Source organism: Crocodylus siamensis, chromosome 10 (assembly GCF_052110815.1).
Source record: "Crocodylus siamensis isolate JL-2025a chromosome 10, ASM5211081v1, whole genome shotgun sequence".
NCBI classification, from domain to species: domain Eukaryota; kingdom Metazoa; phylum Chordata; order Crocodylia; family Crocodylidae; genus Crocodylus; species Crocodylus siamensis.
This window is the reverse complement of record NC_143404.1, coordinates 61,357,274-61,384,260: the sequence shown is the minus strand read 5'-3', so window position 1 is coordinate 61,384,260 and position 26,987 is coordinate 61,357,274. Positions and strand designations below refer to the sequence as shown.

At 41.8% G+C, this 26,987-nt stretch overlaps 1 protein-coding gene and 1 long non-coding RNA gene across 8 annotated transcripts in view; one reads left to right on the top strand and one right to left on the bottom strand.

Annotated features, from left to right (window-relative positions):
- The window catches only part of NFATC2 (nuclear factor of activated T cells 2), a 125,183-nt gene that overhangs the window by 57,756 nt on the left and 40,440 nt on the right, over positions 1-26,987 (top strand). For all 5 annotated transcript variants that reach the window (XM_090020852.1, XM_090020851.1, XM_090020849.1 and 2 more), the window contains 4 exons: positions 2,997-3,137; positions 22,102-22,157; positions 23,011-23,137; positions 24,597-25,292. In XM_090020852.1, the coding sequence (XP_089876978.1) occupies positions 2,997-3,137; positions 22,102-22,157; positions 23,011-23,137; positions 24,597-25,292 (1,020 nt within the window). The remainder of the gene's footprint in view (positions 1-2,996; positions 3,138-22,101; positions 22,158-23,010; positions 23,138-24,596; positions 25,293-26,987) is intronic.
- The window catches only part of LOC149856695 (uncharacterized), a 279,751-nt gene continuing 278,067 nt past the window's right edge, over positions 25,304-26,987 (bottom strand). For all 3 annotated transcript variants that reach the window (XR_016438378.1, XR_016438383.1, XR_016438382.1), the window contains one exon: positions 25,304-26,589. This is a non-coding gene — a long non-coding RNA (uncharacterized LOC149856695). The remainder of the gene's footprint in view (positions 26,590-26,987) is intronic.

Sequence of the window (26,987 nt, the reverse complement as noted above, 5' to 3'; positions counted from 1 at the left end):
GGCTTGGAGACGGCAGCTCCCTTCTTTCATGTCCCTGTGTGTATTGTGTTTTTTGGCACTGAGGCTCCATGACATCTTGATTTGCAGACAGTCAAATAAAAGAGAAAAATGATGCCCCCTGTTAATAGGTTGTCACACCGCTTCAGGCCAAGTGCAAGTATTTCTTTAACATTTGCCTTGCTGCCTTATGTCCGTAACTGTTGCTATTGAAAGTAAACACCCCAACTGGTTAAACCAACAGAGTCTTGTTTATTCAAAGCTCATAAACTACAGTAGCTGTAGGTCACTTTATGAAGTGCCAACCCCTGGGGGAAGAGAAGGAAAAGCGTGAAATTATTGCATACGTCCACCCATCGTGAGTTGGAGAGGAAGGGGGTGTACTGGAAATTAATATTTCTTGCAAAAGAAACAAATTAATCCTGCTGAGGCAGCTCACCACTGCATTGTGCATCTTCTTAACAGCGAGATTACACGTGTTACAGCTTCTGGCAGCATCTGGGGAAGAAAATGGTACTGTTATCCAGTCAGATTTGCCAATGGCTGAATGACACACGAGCCAGATGTCATCTAATAAATCTTGTGACAGCAAGCGGTTCAGCATGGACTAAGCAATGGAGAATTTACCCAGCTTTTTGGGCAGGTTTTGCATCCTGTGCTGTGCTCTTTGGTACTATGGCTACTCTGCTAGAGGCCTCTTAAGTAGATGTTGATACAAGCCGTAGTGACTGTACATTAGACACAGCCTATTACTTGGGATGCATGCCTCTGTTACCCTCAGGTCCCTTTCAAAGGAGGAGCTATAGTTTTAGAACACAGTGGATATGTCTACATGTTCATTAGTGCACCTTAGATACTGCTCATTTAGTTTAGTACTTGCTTAATAAAGTACTAACTAAATTTGCAGTAACTAGAGTTACTGTACAGTAGCATCAGCTCGTGGTTCTTTTGTGTTACCTACTGCGCATTAGCCTAGTAACACCGCACAGTAGGCTATTAGCACGGTTTTTAACCACCCTGCTACAGCGCAGTGTTGTTAAGCTCACACGCAGTAAGCATCTCATATAGACGCACTCAGTAAATAGGAATAAACACTGGCGAGGTAGAAGGCTCCCTGCTGACAAACTCATGACAGTCAATGGAAGTGCACCCTGGAAAATGACACCCACAGTGACTATCCAGGAAACATCAGTCTGAAATCTCTTTGGATTTATTAGGAGGAAATATTGTCCAGGACAAAGTTTAAATGTACTCTCCTTTGAATGCTCTATATTAATATTGTTTATAACTCTGTCTTTGTGGTAAATCCAATTATGAACTCATCAAAAACTTGAGTATTTAGAAAGAAGGATAAATTATACAGCCATGTGGAAGAAATTAGCAGCTTCTGTGAAAGCGGTCTTTATATATAGTCTTAATCGGCTGCCTCTCAGCTGAGCCGGTATAATAGACTTGAGAGGAACAATAAACTGCAGGATTGCTTTAAAAATAAATCACACTTACAATGACACAAATGTGACTGATAAATATTGAGCTGAATTTTTGGAGACAAGTATGATGTCTGTACCAGGACTGGAGGGGAAGATTTTATGCTGAGTTCATACCTAGGCTCCTTGTTTTCCCTTGCAGAACTGCACACATACACATGTGTTTGCCAGCAAACACCTGTTAAAAGTTCAGTTTTTCACTTCTCCCATTGACTAGCTTAGCCCTTCGGTTTGTGCATGCAGGGGGTAGTATTTGTGCTTCTACAGGTTTTAGGCCAGATGAGGGGTGCACCATAATTATCCATGTATATACAGGAAATTCTCAATGCAGTTTTTTTTATGTTGCAAGTAGAAGCCAAGACCTGAATGTATAAAATAGCATTTCCTTGCTTTTTGCCCAGCCCTGAATGGTGTTCAGGGAAAGAAAGTCACGAGTACTCAGTGCCTCTTGGGATCAAGGTCTTTGTCAGAGAAAAGTTCAAATCTAGCTAAGCCAGCTGTTAAGTAGATGAACAGCATCCTCTTGAGACCCTTCTAGTAGGGCTGGATGGATTTGGAGACATCTGAGTATAGGTCATGAATTTGCGGGTCACCAAACCCAAGTTGCTGCTCACCTGGGTTGGTCACAGAAATGTTTCATCCTTTCCAGCTGTCTCTTTCTGGGGAAGAACTTCTGCATCATTGCTTCTTCAGATCCTGCTGCTTGTAAGCAAACTTCCAGAAATGGGCTCATGACTTGTTCTACATTCCTTTAATACATGTTGGTGATATGGATGTGTTACATAGCACTTTTCCATAAAAGATCCCTTTTATAGGTGTTCTTTATTCTGTCTTTATTTGCACTGGCCTGCAGGGGCAAAAAACCTGCGACATCATGAATGCAGTCGAGGCATTTGGTGGCCACTACTGCAGCTTCGTCACTGCAGGGAGAGCTGAGGTTCATGCGCGTGAATAGCACTTTGTGCACACAGGGCTCTCTCATGGATTTCTAAATAGCCACTCAAGGGTGCAGGTGCAAGTGGAAGGGCCTGGGCGGACACGGCATTTTTGTCATTTCTAATGCCATAACACTTTGTCTGTTCTGCAGCAAGGGAGTAAGACTTTCTGGGTTTTTTTAAAGGCATTCGATGTTATTCAGTGGAATCCTCTCTGCAGGTGGAATTTTTAAGGCTCCAGGGCTGTAGTGTGCCTGCACTTGAACATTTGGCCATCTATTTGGAAACAGACATGGGCAAGCTCCAGCTCATTCATCCAAGCTGTCCTTTGTCAAGGACAAGGAGTAAGGCCAGCACAGCTGAAACACTGGAGCCAGCTCCTGAATGTTTCCAAATAAAATGCCTTGAGTAAGTTTATTTTTCCTGCTTCAGCCTAAATTTAGCATCTTGGAGAAGCTCCTTTGGCAGCAAGTGGATGGTAACGATGACAAGATTGATCTGTGGATAGTTCTGGGAAGATTTGGAAAGTCCTGGTAAAACAGAGTTGATTTCATTCATGTCTGTATTTTGTCCACAGCCCAAAGGTCTGCTCACGAACTTCCAATGGTTGAAAGACAAGATATCGATAGCTGCCTGGTTTATGGTGGGCAGCAGATGATCCTGACTGGTCAGAACTTCACAACAGAGTCGAAGGTTATATTCACAGAGAAGACCCCAGGTAAAGTTCCTTTTAACGCATAGCCGAATGTATGGAATTGAGCCCAGTCCTGAAAGTACTTACACACACGAGTAATTCTACTCAAGTGAGTAGTGCTATAGAGTCCATATACTTAAGGCTACCTAATTGAATGGGCTAATTATATAAGTAAAGTTACTTAATGAAGTATATGTCTCCCTTACCTTTTCATGCTTCAGTGAAACATGTATTAAGGAATTGCTGCTATAGGTGGATCACAGAAGTACAAAGAAACCATGATGCAGCAAAAATAAGATACTTTTTTCAAGAACTGGTGGATGATATTTCAGAATAGTATTTCAAGTCTGCAACGTTGTTTTAATTGTCTTTTTTAGCAAAATACTGCATAGAAATCATGCATGAAACAAACCTTTTCTATTGCAAATGATTTGCAAAATCAGTTGTTTGTTTCAGACATGTCCAGTTTTTTCCATAGAGTGGGCATGTTTTGTACAAATTATTGACAATTACACAACTGATTTTATTTAATACAAATGATTTTTACACAAATCCAAAGACCGATTTAGTTCTTTCACACTGTTACAGATATTACACGTATCTATCATTTCCTCCTTGAAAGAACAGTTTTAAAAGAGAAAAAAATCCTATTTTCTGCATTCTTAATGAGAAAATGGTTCTTCTGAAGACGACGACATTTCAAGATGGTGAAACACCCTGAAATGAAATGGAAAATAGTTTAAAGTAAAAATTACTCCCTGATTTTTGTGTCACTCTAATTAGCACCCTGCCAAGCCGATCCTACACTTCTATCAAATCATTCTGTATGATATGTACTAAGAGACTGATTCTATAGGATATTGTCTCTAGGGAGATCCTGAGCACCCTTAACTCTCAGCAGCTGCTCAGCACATGAAGGATTTGCCCTAATTTTACCACACCTCCCTAAAAATGTCAGTGAAATTTCCAGGTATATTTTGTACTCCTAAAATGCACATCTGCATGCATAGGATATGCACTGCACATACACCCATATGCGCACATGCGCATGTTTGCATATGCATGCTCAGAATGGATTATTTCACAAATGTTGCCATCACAAGTAAAGTGCACCTCGTTTTACTGTGCAGTTCTGAGTTGGGGATTGTGTGTATAAATGCATTCTTCTACAGTTACCAGATTCCTGTGTATGAGCATGATGCATGCAGATGAAAAACAGACTTGCAAGGGAACGTCTAAAATATTCCAGAATCTGTACCCAAGTGAGGAATTAGCAGAGGAACGGATGGACTCTTAAATGGCTGTAGCAAGAAGAAAATAAAGTACCATCCCCCCCCGTCCCTCCAGTGGCAACACATGTAAATAGTATTTGTTCAAATAGAGACAGCTCTTGGACAAACTCCTAGAAGAACGCACAATTGGCTGTTTGTCCTCCTGTTCATCTGACCTTCAGTCTGTCCACATAGGTACTTCCTGCTTCAAAGCCCTTTGACTTTCTTTACATGCATAGACAGTCACTAGCACAAGACAGCCCTGTCCCCAGATTTGGAAATTTTTAAGGGTAGAATGAACAGGACCTTCCACACACAGGCCAAGTACAAACTTTTCACTTTTAATGTTATAAGTGATCAGAAACGGGTTTACACCTGTAACAGAACAGAAGTTCAGCACACATAGACTGGTTTAAAAATGGCAGAACCTGGTCCAAGATTTGCCCTCCTCACCAAAGGACAAATGCATGTATTGTTCGCTACCAATCTAAACTGTCACATACAGAAAACCATGTAATTTAGGTCAATTTTTGCCTCAGGGGTTTTTTGAATGTCTATACCTAGTCAAACTCTAAAATGTAAGCGAAGGACTCTTCTTCATTTTTAGAAGAGGTGGGCTTTTCTCCTGAGAGTAAATGTCATTCATGAGCTAAAAAACACAGGCTAAATGGGAGCAGGACAGGAACCTTGATCTTCCATGTCCCTGATATGTACCCAAACCACCAGACTGTCAGCCACTGAGGGGGTAATCCTTCTCAACCTTGAACGATGTAGCTGTTGCACTTCATTAAATAACCAACAGGCTAGACACAAGGGAAAAAGTGTGACTACATCTTGCTAGTTGAGGCACTCAGCTGGAATATTGTTGGAGACTAAGGTTCAATCCTCTAGGCTAAAACCTAAGTTTTAAATTCAAATTTAAATTGTAAATCATCATTTTTTTTTTTTATCTTTTTTCATGAAGAATGGCTGAGTTCCCCTACAGAACAACTAACGTGCCTTACCCTCCCTGTGCTTCTAGTTACCATACACTAAAACAAACACTGCTTTCTTAGCAATGCAGGGAAGCTCCTGCAATCGGACCAAAACCTGGAATGCCGTCCAACACTATTTGAATAGTAGTGCATGGACTTGTATTAGAGGGGAAATATGCTAATATGAGACTTCTAGAGCATTGCCTACATTGCTCTAGTGTTCCACATGGACACAGGGGCTAAGTATGGACAGTAAAAAAGCCCAGGGCTGAATTGATTCAATATTTGCAGATTTAGTGTAACCTTGACTCGATAAGCAAGTGAACAGGCATCACTTTTGATTCCAGAAATGCAGCCACATGCCTGCGGTGCCCCAGGCCAGGTGCTGGGGGGTACTAGAGCATGCCTCCCTGCTGGGTTGGAGCAGACAGCTTGGGCCAATGCTAGCCTACCCACCCTGTGAGGGGGGAGTTTGTGGGGGACATGCAAAGCATCCTGGGATGCTGGGGGACTGCAAGTTTAACTTGAATCTGGAGGGGATCTGGGACAGAAGTTCAATAAACTGATTTAACCTAAATCAGTTAAGTCTGGTACGTAGGGTTACCAACTCTGTTTGAATCTATTCTGGGAGGTTTCTGGAATGCCAACGTGCCCGTGACGCACGTGAACGTGCCCGTGTGCTTGAGTATATCAGTTACAGCGCGTAGATTTTACATCAGGAAGGCAAAGGGGCTGGACTCGATTATTTTTCGAGCTCCCTTCCATCCCTAATGTCTATGAAATCTATGAAATACACGTTACTATTACACTTTAAAAACCCAGTGGGCTACCGTATAAATCAGATCCAAAATGTAATATTTATTTTAATGAATACCCCATCACTTATCTCCCAGGTGACTCTCAGTAGTCTCCTGGAGATTCATATCTAATTCCTGGAGGCTCCTGGGCAATGAGGGTTGGCAACCCTACTGATACTACATTCATCCAGGTTTATCTTAAACAGGTTTCAGCCATTTTGAAGGTGATTTACGTGCACTGAACTTCTGCTGTGTTACAGGTTTGAACCAGTTTCTGATCACTTATACTGGTTTATGTGTAATTTCTGTTCCTAGCCCAAGAAGTAGTGCAAACTAGCCAGCATGTTGTGAACTCACATCTTAGATTACTGGTGTAATTTTATTAGTGTTTCTGAAGGTCTTGGAGCCCATTGGCCGCAAGCATGTTTGGAATACTTTTTAAAGAGAGCGTGGCTTGCTCGCTGCAGTCCTAATCTACATGCTGCTTTATAAGAACACAGAGAAGCTGTGCAGAAGCCAGCTGAGCCACTGTCGGGACAGATGGATTATGCATCTTTCTAGTGGCTATCTCATTGTTGCTTCCTCCTGAAGATAAACTAAGCTGTTTCAGCAAGTCTCGAAAAGGATTACACTTTCATGAAGGATGTAGTAGTCAGGGAAAGCCTGCTTTTCATTTGGGTTGCACTTGAGTGAAGAAAATCCCAGTTTTGCTTCAGCAGGTTAAGTGCCATTGGTAGCAGCCATATAGTTGTAAGCATGGTGTAAATAGGACTGTAGTAGCAATGGGACTTTTAAGCTCTGTTCTGTGTACATGTTTAGGTGACATACTGCTTCTGTCTGCCGGAGGTGTCTATCCGTTGCTCTCACTACAGTAACGGATGGTGCAGATGGTAAAAAAGAACGTTCTGCAGAGCCTAATGCAGATGCTTTTATTGGAGTGTAAGATTTCATTGTTGTGCCACTTTTGCTTTGAATCTAAGCTTTGTTTCGACTGGAATGGTATATCAAGTATTCCCAGATTCTGGGTGGGTTTAGATCCGGAGTCAAGGTCAATCTTGCCATTGAACTGGAAACTGAGGATAACTCAGGAACTGGAGCCAATGGGCTACTCTAGTCTTTAAAGGCAAACTTGCCATTTCTCAAGGTGAACTTTTCTGTTTGCTCTTTAGATTCTGTAGCTGCTTCAACATTCAGGAAGTGAGAAGTGGAACCATTTATATTTGTTACTAACATATAGCATGTCACTAGGAACAATGGTGAATGCTATTTATATCTATGTTATGCATATGAACTATTTCTTTTTTACTATGTAAGAGACAGCACTGTAGGTTTTTGTTTCCCTGAGCAACTCATTAGATGCTAATCTAAAGCAAGCCGAGCTGACTTTGTGAAAGTGTCTGATGTTTGCTATATTGCTCTGACCTCGATGCAAATTAATGAACTCAATAACCAGCAAGCTATAAAAAGACTGTCATTTAAAGACGGGCACAGGAAGTGGTAGCAGGAAGTGAACTTAAGGAGCCAGGAGCTTAAGTATGTATGTTAGTTTGTACGTTAGCAAATGGCTAAAGCACTTGTGTTTGAGAAGCATGCATAAACAAAGAACAATTTATTAACACTGTCTGTTGATAAGGTATACTACTGGGTAAGCATTTTAGTCTTGAGCTCCAGCTGAGTGCTGTGCTACATTCTTGCGTTAAGATAAGCAAAGGGTCATATCCTTTACTGATGCAGATCAGTTGAGCTCTATGTACTTAATGGAGCCATACCAATTTACATCTGCTGAAGATCTGGCCCATTATGTGTTAAATTTTGCCCTTCGTTTCACTCAAATAGATATGATAATTGGATTGGGGAGGAAATAACTGATTCTTATTCTACAAATGACAATATTTTTAGACAAATATATCGATTTTATTATGATCTTAGTAGAGATCAAATCATAAAGAAATATTTCAAACATCCTGAGATCCAGGGCTGTTCAGGTTTTGAATGATGCCTAGATCCTGTAGTGATTCATTGGGTTCAATAAACACAGGCATATGTAGATGAGAAGAGCGAAACAAAATGAACATTATTGTGGAGCAGTAAGCAACCTCTGCAGATCCTGGACTCTGTAACTAATCAGCTGCTACTACCTGACTGAGGGAACATCTTCTGATTCCCAACTCCCTCAGTCTCCTGTTAGGGAACATCTGTAAATTATAACTTCTATAAATACAGATTTGACTAGTACAATTTATGGGGGGGAAAAAAAACTAGTTTCCATCTTTGATTAATTTCAGTTAACATGTGGTAATTAGCAAGTTACAACCTTCCATTGCATTTTGTTGATTCCTGTTTGTGTACTAGTTACTGCTGCTTTGCTGCAGTTGTTAGAAAAGCTTCACGCTCTTTGGAAGAGAGAGTGCAATAGAACAGTGTTTTCTTCTGCCAAACTCTTCTGGTGGCCACATGGACATCATGAATCATCTGTAGGACAATGTGGGAGGTGGAAGAACAACCCAAATAGAAAGCGTACATCTTTGGAGTAGATCCATCATAAATCATCAAACTGTGTTATACAGTATAAGGAGAGGAGGTGGCTCTTCTCTGTGGCCTTTGAACCAGTGCAGCTGTTATGGTCTCTGAAGCATGGATATTAAAAGTCCATTTAAAAAATAATCCTTCCAGACCTGCTGATTCATCTATCAGAAATATAATATTCTTTCTCCTGGACTTCTCCTTCCCTGTATCTATCTGTTGTCGTGTTGAGGTGTCCATGACAGTGGTATCTAAGGGGTAGTTGTAGGTGGTTCTGTGTACCAAAATGGATGCCCACTGATTTCAGAGGAGCTCTCTGCAGGTGTAGAGCCCTGACTAGGAAAAAAACTTTTTCAGCAAGCTCAGGGCTGCAGAATTAGATGCATATTAAATTTGTATGGCCAAAGCCTTGCACAGATATTTGTACCCTGGCTGTGAGGCCTATAACATTCTTATTTCTGTTTTATTGCTGGAGGAGAAATTAGAGCTCTGAACTCTCAAATCTCTCCTTGTTCCACCGTCACACTCTGCTCACTTCTGTTTTTGTACACCTGAGACCTATGATTATACTTGGTGTTATACAGAGTTGACTGCTTTATTCACAAAGGCATTTCAGTAACATTCACCTCATGTATGATACGGCATAGCTGTGGTATAACACATGACATCATGTATGACAACTCACCATAATGGTGTAGCATTATGCCTTCTCCAGAATTTGGCCCAGTGCATTAGCTTTTAGGGAAGCAGTCTTCTCTCTGCATCAGTCTAGCACCTTCATCACAATCCGTTCTGGGCAAAATGTGAACTCAGTGGCTAGGGACAGACATTCAGAAAGCCGAGCCTGAATTGATTCAATCTTTGCAGGTTGGTCTAATCTGGCTAGGCTAAATCACTTTGTAACTGCAAAGACATCCCAGACATGCAGGCACATACCTACAGTGGCTCAGACTAGAAGCTGGGGAGTGCTAGAGTAGCCCTCCCTTCCCTTGTACAGTACTAAGTTGCGGAGCGGGCATGGCCAGGCCTGGCAGGATGTTCTAATTAGCCCAGCAGGGAATTGATAACGGTATTTATCACCCCTGAGTGTTTATCACCCCATTAAGAAAACAGCAGAGGGACATTATTAGCTGCCTGTTGATTCTGCCTGTTGATTTTACCCATTGACTCAGCACCGACTAACGAGAGGCCTGCTAGTTAATACACAGACACCTCTCATCAAGACACAGGGGAGCAGGAAATTCCTGCTTAGCAGGGAGTAGTGAAGGAAGGGGTGGAGGGAAGCAGCCTGCAGTCTCTGCTGGAGCTCCAGCCAGGGAGCACAGGGGAGGGGCCAGCCCTGCTGTGTAGCAGAGAGTCCTGCACAGCCCAGAGTGCATGCTGGGGGAGTCTGGTTTATCTTAAACCAGCAAGGGATCTGGGACAGACATTGCATAAAATGGTTTGACCTAAATCAGTTAAGTCTGATGATGCTACATTCAACAGAGTTTATCTTTAAACCAGTTTCAGCCTTTTTCAAACTCATTTATGTGCACTGAACAGCTGTTCTGTTACAGGTTTAAACCAGTTTCTGATCACTTAAACCAATTTATATGTAATGTCTGTCTCTAGTCAAAGTTAAGGTTTGAGATGAATTTCGTACGTTTCAAATTAGACCAAAGAGTTTGTAATTCCCCAACATCAACGTAAGCAAATGCATTTCCTATCCTGTTTTAAAACTAGCCCCATACTCAGTGACCTAGCACTATCCCTGCAGTGAATGGTAGCAACAGCATATCTGTTCCCGGCCTTAGATTTTGTGTACAGCTGTTAAAGAAGCTACCCTGGGTGCTTATGTGCATGCACAGCTATTCTTTTTTTGTATGAGCAGGTTCTGTGTTTGCATGTTCAAACCTACCTAATGGCTCAGGTAGGTCACGTTCACCTGATTTGCACAAAATAATTATGTCTGCACACATACTTTGGCCCGTCTAGCCTTCTTGAATATCTGTTCATTACTGATCTTCTGTTTATAACCAGTTGAGCTCCTTCTCACTTGTTCTCTGCCTGATTTCTGTCTTGCCTGTTCATCTCTCATTACACACATGAATTATACATTGACTGGGCAAATAATTCCAGTTCTTAGAAACCCCTCACTTCAGCTCTGAAAATAACAGGCTTTCCAGAAACTTTTCCATCAAAGGCCTTGCTTCTAAATATTCCTGCTGAGCATCATTCACAGCAGATGAGCATGCCGGCACTTTGTGTTGCTTGGCCACTTTCTATTGCTTGGCGTTTCTCTTCTACAGAACAATTATTGTTTCTAAAGCAAGATAAATTGAACTTGATGATGGCGTCAGTTCAAGTGAAATGCACCATGTGTGACGGCCTGAAGGAGTCCCTGGCAAGAACCTGATATTCAGAAGCACTGAGCAGCCTCAGTAAGGAACATCAGAACTGCCACGGTGGGGCAGACTGATGGCATGTCTAGCCCACTGGCAGTGGGAAGTAGTGGATATTTTAGAGGAAGAATAGAAGCAGTGCATGTATAGCATGACCCATCCTCCTGCTAGACTGACTCTGGCACCCAGTCCTGAGACTGTGTGCTGGGAGAAGAGGGGAAGATCTTCATGTTTTGAAGGGAATTCAAGAACTCTTGCAGGCCCAGAGTCTGTGATCTTTTAGCTTTATCACAAAGGTGAAGAGGATGCGGGAGGAAAGGTGGGGTGAAAACAGGGTGGTAAAAACTTTGGGAAGACAGGAGCTAAGCCAAGTGTCAGCCCTAGGGCTCTGCCTTAAGTTGAGCCTGACATGGATGGTGGTGGCTAAATCCTGTGGAGCGCCTCCTCTCCCATGCAGTCCAAACGGGAACTGCAAGCGTCGCTCTCAGAGTTTCGCCTTAAGACATTTTGAAAAGTGCCCTTCAGGACTCTGCTGGGGCTGCTGGCTTTTCGTTCAGTAAAATGCAGTTCAGTGGCAGCAGCAGCCCTTACTTGCCAACATCCCCAATATGGAGGTTTCATTGTAACAAGCCCCAGTGTAGTGAATAATGGTACTGTGGGCATCATAACAGATATTGGCACTTCCATGCCAGCATTCAAGTGTACCTTCATTATTACTTATATGGTGGCAGCACCTGGGAATCCCAGTTGGGCATAAAAGGGCCAGACAAGTAAAGTGACAGACAGTTGCTGCCCCAGAGAAGTGTTCTTCTTTCCAAGTTTCACGGTGCCAAATCCAAAGCAGGTGAGTGGACACTTGTCAGTAATCCCTCCAATGTATTAATGCTGCCTTGGTTAACCTCAGAAACAGCCAGTCAAAATGCCAAAAGAGCAAGCCATTCCCAGTACCCATTCCCTTGGATTTAATGACACCAGAAGAACACATGTGGAATATCTAGGGCCCAGCAAATCCCATTCGCTTTCTACTCCCTACCACGCATACATTTGCTCTTGGATCACAGTGAACAAACTGAAAGATTTTCCAGGAAGCTCCGAGAAATTCTCACAGTAAATTTTCCAATGCTAATGAGTCAAAATGGGAAATTTAGACTGTAAGAGAATTCAGAGCAAAAGAAGATGATTTAGTGCCAGCATTAGAGTTTAACCACGCAGACATTCCACCTTCTGATACGCTAAGACTCGTTTTGGTGCACGCGTGTGTACATGCACACACGTCACTCTCGTTTCAGAGGGTTCCTCAAGCTGCAGCCCAACTTGGCATCAGGAAAAAAAGGCAAAGAATTTCAATCTGTCAATAGAAAATGCCAAAAAAAGGAGTGACAGATTCTGAGGAAATCACCAGACTGCACAGATCTGATTAATTACTTCTGTAGACGAGATTATTCAGCTTGGTTTTAACCTGCAAGATTTTATCAGGGGCATATGAAAAAAATGTGCTGGGCTGCTGGAATCAACATGTCCTTGGTAGTTGAGAACCAGAACCCATGATGGTTTGTGCTTTTGTTTTTCTGCTCTCATTTTATGGCTGGGATCCAGCTTTTAATGTGGGATGCTTCTGAGGGGATGTGCATCCTCTCCTACCATCATCCTGCAGACCACCAGGATGGTTCGGGAGAATAAATTATGCAGCTCTGTGTGGGGAGCTCCACCGGGTTTTTACATTAGCTAAAGGTGACTGCCTGGCAAGTTAATCACCTTGCCTTGTGGCTCTCAATCACTGAAGAGCAAAAGTCTGCAAATGAGAAGAGGAACACGGGGAGCAGCCGGCAATGTTCACTCCAGAAAGATGTCAGATTTCAGCCTTGTGAAACAGACCTGGAGAGTGCAACATCTTTGCTAAAGAAAAATGAAGGTACCTCAATACATCCCACTACTTTGTTCATTTTGGTGAACAGTATCATCAGCCACCAGTGTCCTGAATGCTCGTTGCAACATGCTTTGTGCCCACTTAAAGCTTGTCCTTTAAGTGATAGATGGGAGACGTTCTGCTTTCATCTCGCTAAGAGTTGCTAAAAGGCTCGCAACTTTACAGTGTGCAAGCTTACCACTAAGGGGAGATGGCTAACTCTATAGGTTTGCTCAGACCCTCGCGGGCAATTATCAGCTCTCCAAAAAAACAAAAAAAACACACTGCAAAACAGGAAAAAATCTAAGGATACACACATACAAAAATGTAAAAAAAAATGTGGCTGCAGTAACAGAGTTGCTATAGCTGTGAGAGACTCGCTGAGACGGGGTGGAATCCAGTGTTTTGGAAGGTTTCCCCGTATGACACAAGGTTTTGGAATTTTACAGCTGGTAAATCCTTATTAACATAGGCAGCCACTACTGGCCTGAATTCACTGGCTCACTGTTTACTATGGGGGCGCCTAGTGGAACCTCGCCTGTTCCTGATTATTCATTTTTGAATCTTAATTGTTTAAAGGGAGTATATTTTTTTTGAAGAAATAACTGTCTTGGAATAAACAAAAGGCAGCAAGTGAAGCTCCCATCACCTGTTGACAGCAAATTGATCATGTACAAAACTGGCGTGGGTAGTGGAATTCCCTTATTCTCCCACTTAGTCATCGCATCCTGGTGTGAGTCATTTTATTACATGGAGCTTCCCAGTGGTTTTGTTTTGAGTGGAGCTTTTGTTTAATTATATGTATATAATATTTGTGACTTTAAAAAGAAATTACATTTCTGTAAAGCAGCATAAGGAATTATTTGAGCCAGCTTTGGGAGGATGATCCACCCCTGCCGTTTCATAACTCCACTACTGTATTGATATTTCATTTCAACTTGAGTTGAATTCTTTAAACAATAGACTGAGGGACAGCTCCTCTCAACTCGGCTCACTGTGCAAAATGTCAGATTAGGGGCTGGGCTGAATGGCGGATGACTAATGCACTGGCCCTTTACCTCCCAGACCTTGACATGTATCTTTGGCCTTGGTGACTCAAACTCAGTCCTCAGTGAAATGAAAGCACTGGCCTCAGCTCACCATAAACAGAGTGTAATTAACTGCAGTGGGCAGTCTTATTCCAGAGAGAGAGAGAAAGAAAGAAACCACAGAATTCAAGCCTAATGAAAAATTAAATAGCCCTTATTTTGCGAGTTTTAAATTCATTCAAGCTGCAGTCATTCTAACCTTTCCGAATTAGCCTTAAATGAAAGCTGAAGGGAAGAATATGGATTATAGCAGGAGTCTGACTACTTTTCCACCGTTGTGAGTCAGGGTCATTCTGTCAGCTTGGAGCAGAATTTGTCCCAGGAAAATGCAAGAGACTCTGTCTCACTTGGTCTGCTTCCCAGAGGTCCTGAGCAATCCATAAAGGAAGTTTGTACCTTTGAAACAGTCGGCTTCGGTTCATTTTGTTACCAGCGCAGCTTGAAAACTTTTCCGTGTCCTTTTCGGTGGGTGCCTGTCACCTACTGAGAAATGTTCCCAGAAGATAGATACGTGCCTTCTGGAAGATCTTCCGAGAAGTAGAATGATTTGGGATAGTCCACGGTCGAGCCCAGAGGGAACTCTGCAAGAAGTTTAATGATGAAGCAACGTACGTCATCCAACAGACAGCAATGTATATTTTTGATTAGACTCCTGGGCTGGATAATATAGACTCCACAGGGTAATACAGTTAGTCTTCAGTTTATGAGAAATGTGAAGAGAATTTCCTGAACTTTTCAGTCCATCAGTCATGCCAGCTCCACTAAGGCTAAAAGCTTACTTTCCTGCTAGCTAGCAATCCCAAAGTAATGAACAAGGGACCATGAATAATGTGCAAAAGCTGTAACTGGTTCAAGAAAACCTTTAATTGGCTAATTAGGAAAAACAACCACAAGGGGACTGCAGAAGATCAACCAACGTTTTCCTAATGCAGGCTGACACTTTGATTTTCCCCAAAATTTGAAGCAAGACTTGGTATGATCTTAGTTTGGGCTAGAAAGGGTAGAATTATGTTCTTGTAACAACTCATTCATTCCTACAAAGACTGCTGACACAATCAGATCTCTCATCGGGGCTTAGTGCTAAATCTTATAGCCCATAAGCAGCACAAAAATCAGCTATTTCCTGAACCTTTCACTGGGCTGTAGTGTTAAAAATTTGCCAGCTATGAGAGACAGTTAAATGAACCAAGGAACCACAATGGTTAAAAAGAGAGCAATAGGCCATCGTGGCTGGTATGACCTAGGGGGTCCATATCCAAATACATTTAGCACCTTTAATTGATCTGCTGGCCTTTGTGGCTATGTAGTTTGAATTGCATACTGCAGAACCCACACATATAATTTGTGACTCATCATTTGTGGGCCTGGTGAAGAGCTGACTTGCAGTTACAATCACCTACCACATACTTGGGCAACCATCTTGGTAGTATATTTTCAAGTGGGTATTCTAGTAGCCACGTTTGCCAGCTAAAAGAGTGCATGGCGTCCTCATTTCCACTGTTGTGCTCTTAAGGTTGAGACAGCAAAAGGTAATGATGAAAGGATGAAAAATCCTTAGCACTCTTCAAATTACACTGCCTTATCTCCCTCTTCATTCAAAATAGGGTTCGTGGTTCAGCAATGAATTCCTACAGAAACAGCCACAGTGTAGAACTGAGTGGCTGCCAAAGGCTCTGAAATGATCAAAGATATTATATTGTTTATCCCTCTGCATCTTGTTTCCTTTGATAGCTGTGCACTGAAATGTTATGGCAGGCTACCTGCTTTACTCCAGGCACCTATCTTTAAATAATGATAAGATACTGTGCTATGGGAAGTGTGCTAGCCCTCTGTGGCTGTGGGGACATTCAGTGAAGGGCAGGAATAACTCTGAAACCAGGCTGATGTTCTTCTGTAGCCTTCCTATTTCAGTATGCTGTTGGGACAGCTTTGAGGGCACCATTATACAATTAGGCTTTGAGAGATGCTATCACCAGGATAAAGCTTAGACTTCGCTGTTTGCGGACAGACACCAAACATTTATTTCCACATAGGCAGAACATCTCTAAACCATCTAGACATGGCCCATCCATCACAATATAGACATATATGGGGTGCATCTATGAATGCACCTTAGATACTGTGCATTTAGTTTGGTACTTCCTTAATAAAATACTAACTAAATGCACAGTACTTAAAGTTACTGCACAGTAGTGCTGGCGCATGGTTATTTAGTGATGCTTATTCTGATTTATGCACAGTTCAGGCTCAATATATGTGTTGAACTGGCATCTCTGAGGAAGAGGTGTCCCTCTATAGAGCTTCCTCACAAATGGGCCTTCATACAGAATTACCTTTGTCTACTATTGTTTTCCCTAGTTTCAGTTAACTCTCTGAGTACATTCATTTTTCTGCATGGCCTCATCTCTGGCAGAAGCTCACTCAAAGGTTAATATATCCAGAAGGGCTATGAGAAAAGCAAATATTGACTCTCTAAAATTAAGGCTTATATTTTATAGTTCACGACTATAAAAGTAAAGCAGCAAGACAGATGGAACACACATCATGATATGTAAGCATAAAGGTCAGTGCTTGATCTGCAAAATGCTAATAGTCAATGGGATTTTGGTGCTTAAAAAAACAGGATTTGTCACTGGTGACAGATTTGTTAGGAAAATGTTCAACTGGTATGGGCACAAATACACGCAAGTAGAAGCATCTGTCATCTTTAGAATAACTCTTATATACATACATCCCTTGTTTACTTGGGGTTATTCTCATTCCCACTTTTAATCCCCAGGGATTTTGGACTGAGTTTAAACATCATCTGACTTGTATGCTTGGCGTCGTTAGGCTTTAGTGCAATTTCAGTGGTGCAGTCACTAAATCAAATCAAATGTTACTATGGTTGCATATACTTCTCAGGCCTCTTGAGGACTGATTATTATGTCTGTGAAGCCTCTGTCGCCTTTATTTTATGCATTTTGGACTGATAAAACTCTTCACATTCATTCTATGCCCAGGCAGCACAACCTGGAACCACAGGGCGTATCCCGTTTGACAATGAGGAAAAATAGTGTCATATACTGAAATTAATTCAGATATATGCACATGCTCAATGGATTTTAGGTTTACAAAGAAACTGTAGACCTTGAAGTTTTGAGGGTGAGAACCCCCAGGCCATGGCTACATATATAACAATCAGGCAATACTGTTACAATGGGAATTTTCTTGGCTAGTTTGACATTCAGTTGTATCCCAATTTTGTGATCCCCATATATGAAGGCACAAAAGGAATAAAAAAAAAAGAGATATTGAATTTAATCAGTAGTTAATTTCCCGTTTTCCCAGTAAAGTGTTAGCCTGGAGATTCCTAAAGCTGGACTAACAGGTGCTAGTGCTCTTGAAGAATGCGATGGATAATGTAGTATGGAGGACCAGGAGTTGAATAAAGGAGGTTTTGCTGGTCCAAGCTCAGATATGTTAGCAGAACTCGGGACTCCATCAGTAGGATATTGAGGTGCATTTGCAGACCTGTGTCTGGCTGTTCAAAAGTGAAACGTGCCACCAGGGTGGTTTGAACAACATCACAGAGCCCCAGGTTGAGACTATGCCTCATTTCATTGTGCAGGCAATTCTTTCCCCAGACAATTTGCAATGAATTTATTTACAAAGCCTTTTGTTTTATTAGGTTTAGGTGTTGATGTCCTGCTCTGCTTTAGATTCATAGCAATCTCTTTAGTATTTTAAGGTCTCCTTAATAGCAAGGATAATGGCTTCTGCCATCATTATTAGCTACAAAGGGAACCCCTCGGTAAGTGCTGCCTTTCCATCGTAAGATGTCCTTGCTTTTGCTGGATTAAAACCAGGGCTGCCAGAAAGCAGCGCTTTCCATTTTAACCAGCTATTTAGAAGTTCCAGCAGTCAGTGTGTTAATTAGAGTACAGCTTTAATCTGCAACTGCCTACAGCAGCAGCCAAAATAAATGCTTATTATTAAACATGTGAATCCTGTCCATTAATTTACACCATGGTCCTCTCTGATTTTAGAGCTAAACAGCAAATCTGGTGAGAGACTTACAGACTCTAATTACAGCTGCTTAGACCGTCTCCACCCCAGCAATCCTCTTCTGCATGTTATGGTAACAAAAAAAAAAAAGGCAATTGACTCACTTTGGAGGGATATGAACACTCTAAACCAAGAGGGAATTGTTCAGCGATTTCTTCCTGCACCATAATAGCAGAAAAATTACCTTCAGGGGTGCTGAAGATGACCAGCAGGAAGAAAATGTAAACACCTGGGCATGGATTTTTAGACCCTAGGCACATGTGCATGGTTAATTTGGATGCAGCCATGAGTTAACATACATTACGGCATGGCTTGCCCGCTCCGTTCGTGCTGCCCTTCAAAAGGATGTCATGTCACCACCCCCTGTGTTTCCTGGAAACGGCTCCATGACATCCATTTTGGGGTTTAGGGAGGGCATGCTGTGCTGCTTGATTGGCACACCCTCCCTGGTCCAGTAAAGGTGCTGAAGTGCCCCACGGCACTGTCCGGGTAACCAACAGGGCTTGTGCATGCCATTGTTGTGATTGTTCAGAGCACCCTGGTGTCGGGCATGCATATTTTTCCCTAGATTTTAGACAAAGGGCTAGATTGTGTCTTTAGGCACTGCTCCAAGCAGGGGGTAGTGTCTAAACTGTACAACCCTGAGAGCAGCCCCAGGAGGCACCGTGAGTCAGAGACACGCTGAGTCACAGCTTCACCCCTGCCACCTCCTTGCTGCCTGTGGGGGAGGAGAGGATATTGGCTTACGGCTGGGTTGTAACCGAATCAGGCTGCACGCACTCTGCTCTGGCTCAGCTACTTGGAGCCGACCCTCCGGCCGTTGTCTGCTCCCCTCTGCCTTCTCGCTGCAGCGAGGGAGAAAGGACTGAGTTATGCTTACACATCCTAGACCAAGACCCAGGTAGTTTAAGACTGGGTGTAAATAGGAGCTCCTTCTGCATCTTACTACCCCGTCTGAGCATGCAGTTTGAGTCACAGCCTTGCCCTGTTAAGAATTCAGTGCTAGCCATAGTAATAGCACTTGAGTAATTCCAGTTGTGGTAATTCCCTTCTGCCGGTATCAATCTCCTTGCACGTCCAAATGGCCAAGTATTCTGCAGTCTCCGCCTTCTTGTGTGTATTGATGCCGTGCACTGTTAGACGGCAAACTCATTTCATCCTAGGGATCTCCTCCTCCTCTCTCTATCTGTCCCTTGCCTTCACAACATATTGTTTAATAAAGGCTTGGAAGCCACTGGATAAAAAGTATAGACGATAAACACAGCAAGCTAAATTCATCCCTGATGCAACTCCATAGAAGCCCATGGATTTGCACTGCGACAGATGCAGCTTATTGTTATTAGTCAAAAGGCAAATATACCTTATACCTGATAAATATACCTTATACTCTTATACCTGAGCAGGACCCTATTACATGCAGGACCCCGTTATCTGGCATAGTATAGGGAACCGGCATCACTTGTTACTGCTCCTTGCTGAAAGGGAACGTGCACAGGCCAGGTAGTATTTGCAGTGCAGCAACCCGAAGTTTCCCATCTTCATCAGCAGTAAGAATGGTAAGCAGGGGTGAATTGACCTGTCCTGTGGGTTTCAGGGAAGGTGACAAGTGAAGTAAAGTGCTGAGGGAAAAAAAAATCCTTTTATTTTCCTTCATTCTTTGCTTCTGTTTTGGCCAGAAGCAGAAGTACCTAAATAACACAAGACAGAGGCTGCACTTGCAAAATTTCCAGACAGCAGGAAAAATAAGAAGTCTTGTGAGAAGTTCTGGTTTAATGAGCTTGCCACCCTCATTTTGCAGACCTTAGGCATACAAACTCTAAAAAAAATCCTATAACCAAACTGTACCCAGAGATCTCCCCCATCTCCAGCACTCTGAGCTGATGGAAGACTTTGGCAGCAATTTTCCAAGTCACCTGTGATCTGGATACCCAGTTCATTTTGAAACCAAATTTTCAGAAATGAATTAGAAGAGTTTAATATCCTTTGATGTTTTTAAAGTAAATCGTGAGACTAAAGTCTATTGAGTGCAATATATTGAACGTTTAAGAGCTAGAATTCAAAAACTGGAAAACACAGGAATCTTCTGAATTGAGTACACCCAATTTGTATTCTGCTATTATGACTGCACATGCAAAACTCCTGAATGGACTGCATTTACACGGGCAATAATTTGAATTGCTTGCGCATACATTAAATCTGGATGCACAGTTGGATGTAAACGCTGTGCAGCCTGTACAGTATAGAATATTACACAATAAAATCACCTCTAAATAGAATTACTACACTGCTGTTGTAGGAAGATTATTTTGTCTGTGTGGTCATTTGAGAGGTGATCCAGAAGCAAGAATGCACTGCATCTAGTAAAGATATAATGGCAGGCAGATTGCTTTAAGCATTTTACACTTCTTGTGGTCTAGTCTTGAAGGTTACAATATTTGTTTCAATTTCTGACCTCAAGCAAAGATAAATTTTAGTTTATTATCTTATATTTCACATACAGGGTGTTTATCAGCATGCTCTGGAAGGGTAGAAGGCTCTGAGAGCCATGCTAATTAAAAATGCCAGGAGCAACATGTGCATCAGTGTCCATGCACTGAAAAATGGAGCTAGGGCACGTTGAACTAAAGCTTATTAAATGAGCTTTAAAGTACCCCCCTGCCATTTTTCAGTGGAGGGACACTAATGCACACAATGCTGGGCTACTCAGATGATGATTCTAGGGAGGGAAATTTCTCAAAGTTGAGTTGCACAAGTATAATTAACAGCAGAAAGAGTGCCTGTGGCTCAGTGGCACAGACTGTTGCATTTGTGATGGATTTATTGGCAACTAGAGCATAGACAGTATGTTCCCAGTCCTTTACAACTGCATAATGCAGACAGCAAATGCCTATGGGCAGTTGCTGGAAGTCTGGAGTGCTAGCATAGAAAAGGTGTGTTTCCATCTGTAGGTCTGTTTTTATTTCTGTGTAGAGTTGACAGGTGGATAGCAAGGTTTTATTCTCCACCTACCAGAAACTACCATAAATCAGTGAGAGGATAAAAACAGCACAATGAAATAAAATATCTAATAACCACTTGTCCGGTTATATTAAGAGTTTGCCTCTATGACCCACAATGACTACTGCTAAAAAAAAAACCTGTTCAGAGCTGAGATGTACTCGTACTCATAATGCCCCTCAAAATGGGTTTCAAATGAGACCTGTGGGTGCTCAGTACTTGTCAATGTAAAACCCCAATTTTCTCAGTTTGCCCCCCTAAAAACTAGGGTATCCAAATCAAGTGATATATATATATATATATAAGCAGACTTTTATTATAAACAGAAGGATTGCATGGTAAAACAATCCTGTCTGGCATCTTCTGTGTGGTAAAACTATCCTATCTATAATATAAGTGTGCTAATATGTGTGTGTGTGCATTTTATATAGGAGGAGGAGTGTGTGTGTGTAGGAGGATATATACAGGATTGTTTTATTTATATATTATTGACAGGAAGATTGTTTCTCTCTCTCTCTCGCACACACACACACACATGCGCACACACACACCCCAATGCTCCTGTCAATAATATAAGGATGTTAATACAAAATATGAAGATCATGTGGTCTTGTGGTTAGAACTAAGAATGAAGATTTAGCAGGGTTGCGGTGCTGAGCCACTGACTCACAGTTGACCCTGGACAAGTCATTTGACCTCCTTATATCCTCAACCAATCCAGCTGGCTGAAATCAGGGTCTTGCTGAAAAGCAGATGTTTTATTGGTGCTGAACATTCCAGTTACTCGCATATGAAATATCAGCCTAGGCCTCAGTTTAGCAAAGTGCTTAACTTTAAGCATGTGTAGGTGTGCATTCCTATGCAGCAAAGTGTACAAGCATGAACTTATTGTCAGTTAGAAGTCGGCTTTGCTCCATAGGGGCCTTCATGCATCAGTTGTCTTCTTTAAAGTCAGGTTTCTGGTCATGTTTTCCTGTAGATTAATCCTGTAACTTTACTTTCAGATGGGCAGCAGATCTGGGAGATGGAGGCCACCGTGGATAAAGACAAGAGCCAGCCTGTAAGTATGCTGAACAACACATGTCTTCCACTCCCAGCTTTTCAGATGTAAGATTGCATTCAATGGCTAGTGGGAAAAGCTTCCAGAAAGGGGAATATCCTCCCCATTGTTGTGATGGAACGCTTCAAGTGCTGCCATGAGAACTGTATTGCAAATGGAACCTATTCCCATTTCCATTTTACAGTAACCCTTAGTATATAGAAACACCAGTAGCCATTGTGAGATTGCTCCAGGCTGTACTTTACCTGTTCAGTCCTGAGAGACGCTGAGCATTTTCTGTATGGTACTGAGTACTTCCAACTTCCTTTCCCTTCAGTGGCAATCAAGAGTGCTGACTGTTTTGCAGGATGGCATTCTTTGAGGTGCTTTATTCATATTTTAGGCCTGATCTCACAACGTGATAGGACCCTTGACTCCCATGCGGTGTTCAATGAGTGCCTCTAAGAATTAGCCCTTAATGTGCAGTGTTCCTTACCTGCTCCAATGGATGTGAATGCAATCGTTGCCATTGACTTCTGTGCATGTGGGATCAGGATGTAAAACTCATGTTTATCCAGTGCATAGCAGTGTAGCATTAATCACTATTGTGTGTGTTCTATATTTAGTTGAGCCTTCTGTCTTCATGTGCAGGACAACATCAACAGGTACCAAAGAGGATGTGACATTTAACAACCAGCTTCCTAACATCAAAAATGTTTCTCTCCTAGCCTATCCGTCCCTCCTTCCTCCCATATCCCTCTTTATTGGTGAACAGGGAAAATCCTTTTCCTTCCTCTATGGCTATGTATCCCCTGGAGTAGTTGCCTGTGGACCTCACTTTCTAATATCATCTCCTCACCCTTCATTATTCCAGAGCATGCTTTTTGTAGAGATACCAGAGTATCGTAACAAGCACATCCGTACGCCTGTGAAGGTGAATTTCTATGTCATCAATGGGAAAAGAAAAAGAAGCCAGCCACAACATTTTACGTTTCACCCAGGTAATTCTCAGGAGAGGACCAACTGGAATGAATTTCTTCCAAGAAGATTTTTGCATTTTGTTACTTCATGTTTCATTAACTAAAGATCTTACCTTTACTAATATAATGAATAGTTCATCCTCAATAAGCAGCTACTATTTGGTTTAAAGAGTGCATGTGATTTGGAATAGGAATTTCCTATATGTGTAAGGAGACTTGCCATCAGATCTCTAGACAGTGGATTCAGTAGGAGTTGCCAGCAGAATCTTTCTGTGACAGCAGCAGCAGAATCTTAGTGCCCTGCGGAAACCATGACAGTAGTTTTCCTCATCTACACTGTATATTAACTGTATATATCAGAGCTGGGAAAGTAACATGTAACTGCAGTATCGAGGGAAAGAGAAGACAGTTATATTCTTCAGTGTATGGCCAGTTCAGCTATTGCAGAAAAGTCTGAAAGGTTCTCTGAAGCTCTTTCTTCTGGGAATTTGATGAGCAATTCTTATAATAAATACAACAGAGTCATGTATGTGCTTCCCAGCATTCCTTAGATTTGGCTGGGACTGAATGCTGTGAGAAAATCAGTATTTCATTTTGGAAAACAGGAAGCACAAAATGTTACCATCCAAACTGTTTCAAGCATCTCTTCTACTAGCTACTAGTTTCTAAGTGTGGGTGAAGTTCCAGACAGTTCTTGATGCAACTCATTTCATTCTTTTTTAACTTAAGTTGTATCAATACCCTATGTTATAGGAAGGATATTGTCAACCTGCAGCAGAGTCCTTGCTACCGTGTGTCTGAATTTATATTTTAAATATGCCATTATCTCAAAAAGAGTCTCCAAAATCTAACTTTTTAAAAGTAAGATTTCATTTCTTATTTTTGTATATAGTGCTGTTCTTAGCAGAAAGTCCCTCTGCACTAAGATTCAGCGTCCTGAGAGCTGAGCACTTTCTAGCAGATGGGTCTCAAAGAAAGCTCTTTGGTTCAAAAGTAGGATCTTCCTTCAGGGCAGAAATTAGCCACTTGACTAAAGAAACGGGGCTAGAACATCTGGCAAAATTGGTATGTTTTCTTAAATTTCCATTAATCCTTCCTTTCACTAGGGCTGGAAATACTGTGAGGAAGATGTCATATAGGTTCATTTTTCTTTTGCTTGTGGTGCTACCTGGAATTGAAAGTTGCAGAACTGAACCAAAAAGTAAATCTAAGTGACAAAATTAAAAATAAGCCAAGCTGAATTTCTTAGCCTTGAGAAACTTAGCCTTAAGTTTTCAGCAAATAGGCTTTTTTTTTTCCATCTTAATACTATGTGCTTTGCAGAGAGACTCCCCACTGACTGTAGTTTAGTTTGCTCTGTGTGAATATGACCATTCACCCCCGCACACTCTATTAATGCTAAAAGTCTCCTGTTAGTTCAAGGAAAACTTTGTTCTCAGCAGTTTGTTAAGAATAATGTCCTTTGCATGCTTTATTTTAGTGCCATCAATCAAAACAGAGCCCATTGATGACTATGATCCAGCCTTAATCTGCAATACAGTACACAGTGGTCTGGGAACTGTAACACAGCCTTACTATTCACAGCACACAATGGTCACCGAATCCCCTTCCTGTCTTGTGGCCACTATGGCTTCCTGCCAGCAGTTGCGTTCAGGCCTGTCTTCTCCTGATTCTCGATACCACCAGCAAAACCCAGCAGCTGTAATATACCAAAGAAGCAAGAGCCTCAGTCCAAGCCAGTTGGGCTACCAACAATCCAGTGTGATGGCCACACAGGTTTCTATTTCAGATGCACACAGATCGGTGCTGGTGCATGCTGGTTCCCCAGGCCAAACCTCGGCAGTGCTCCATCACTCTCCAGCCAATCAACAGTCTTCTCCTGTGATTCACTATTCTCCAACCAATCAGCAGTTGAGGTGTGGAAGCCATCAAGAGTTCCAGCATATCACATGCTGTGAAAATTTTACGTCCAACGTAGCAAGACCCAGCCAGCCTCAGGTCAGTCAAGCACAAAGGATAAGTCCAAGTTCATATCCAACCGTGATTCAGCAACAGACAGCCCCAAGCCAGAGAGCAGCAAAAAATGGACAACCAGTTAGCGATCAGAAAGAAGTATTACCAGCTGGAGTCACCATTAAACAGGAACAGAATCTGGACCAGGCATATCTGGATGATGGTAAGCAGCACTCTTTATTTTGCTTTTACTGCACATACATTTCATATGCAGTTCTCTGTACAAAAATAATGTGGCCTCATTTTGACAGGGTGTGGACCCATTGCTCATAAAGTTTTATATGTTCTTAATGTAAGAGCCTTTGATCAGCTGCATTTTTGGTAGATGGCAACACAGTTTGGCAACTTGAAAAACCCGAGTGCTTCCGTGTTCTGTAGCAAACCTCTGTGTTTCTTCGTGACAAGGGGTGAGCGTCAAGACTTTTGCCATTTTGCCTCCATTTGCCAAACGTTTGTTGAAAATGGAGAAACTGAAACACAATGTACTTTTTAAATCTTTTTTATTATTCATATCAGTGCAAATTCCTCTGTGTAAAACTCTTTTGTACAGTCTGTACCAAAAAAAGCCTATTGAACAGTCTATCAAGAAGTATAATGAATGGGGTAGTGCTGCAGGCAAAACTATTGCAGATGTTCTAGATGAACAGTAGTACATTGATTAGTGAAACAATGTCGTTTCTTTGTTGTGAGCCCAGTAGATTTAGCTATTAGGACTGAATAAAAGTTTGAGAAAAGCTTTGTTTGAACACGTCCTGAGTATTCGTAGGTGGACAGAGTTTGTTGGCAAACTGGCTGATTGGTTATTTGGTTAAAGCAGCAGTGCCATTTCTTGGCAGGGGAAAATAACACAAAGCTAAAGCTTGGACCTCACTCCCTGCTCTCCATTAATGTCAGTGGTAAAATCACACCGACTTTGCTGGGAGCAGAATGAGACCCTTGATTAGAAAGTTGAATACAAATAGAGTAGGTTGGATCCTGCCATTGTGTGTGTAAAATTTGCATCTAATTTTCATATATCGTTACTGCTACTGCACCCAGTCTAAGTAACTGTACATGTGAATTGCTAGTTTTGATTATGTGAGCTGCATGCACAATTTTAATAATTGGCATATAAATTAGGCAAGATGTTGTTTGTGACTTTGCCTACCTCATTACCTGCTTACAGTGTTTGAAATTGTGCCCCACCAGTTTTCCTTTAAATCTTAGCTTCTGAGTGTCTTAGCTCTATCAGGTACAAATTTCATTGCTGCTTTGTGTGAGCAGACTAGGATTTGGGTTATTATTTTAATTTAGTCTGTGTTTGAGATGTTTGAACTGCTCCATTCAGCCACGGTGGTTGCTGTAACCTTGTTAGCATCACATTCTGGAAGACGTCTTACAGCCAAGCACTATCTTGTCTGAAGAGGGATGTTCTTATTGTTGGATCAGAGCTTGACTGCAGTTTCACGTTAGAGATTTTCCTGTAGATGAAACAAAATAAATAAAAACCAGGACCCAGGATGCTCCTGAGGGACTAGAGCAAGATCACAATTCTTAGGTAATCTTTCTCAGTAATAAAATGGAATGCTGCATCTTAAAGTTATCTTCATATGAACGTATCAGGGGCTCTTCCACATTTCTAAAAAGACAGTACAAAAAAAATGCCTAACATTGCAACACAAATGCATTAAAGACAGAATGCAAAGTTAACATGGACTAGTTTTCATCCAAGAAAGTCAAGAGAAACACTGAATTCAGCGGGCTTTGGATCAGTGTAGGAATTCCTGAGTATAGCGTGACAATGGTATACATCATAATGGCATATGCTGTCCCTCAAAACATGTGTTAGGAAATAGGGAGCATCGGTGACAGGCTTGTA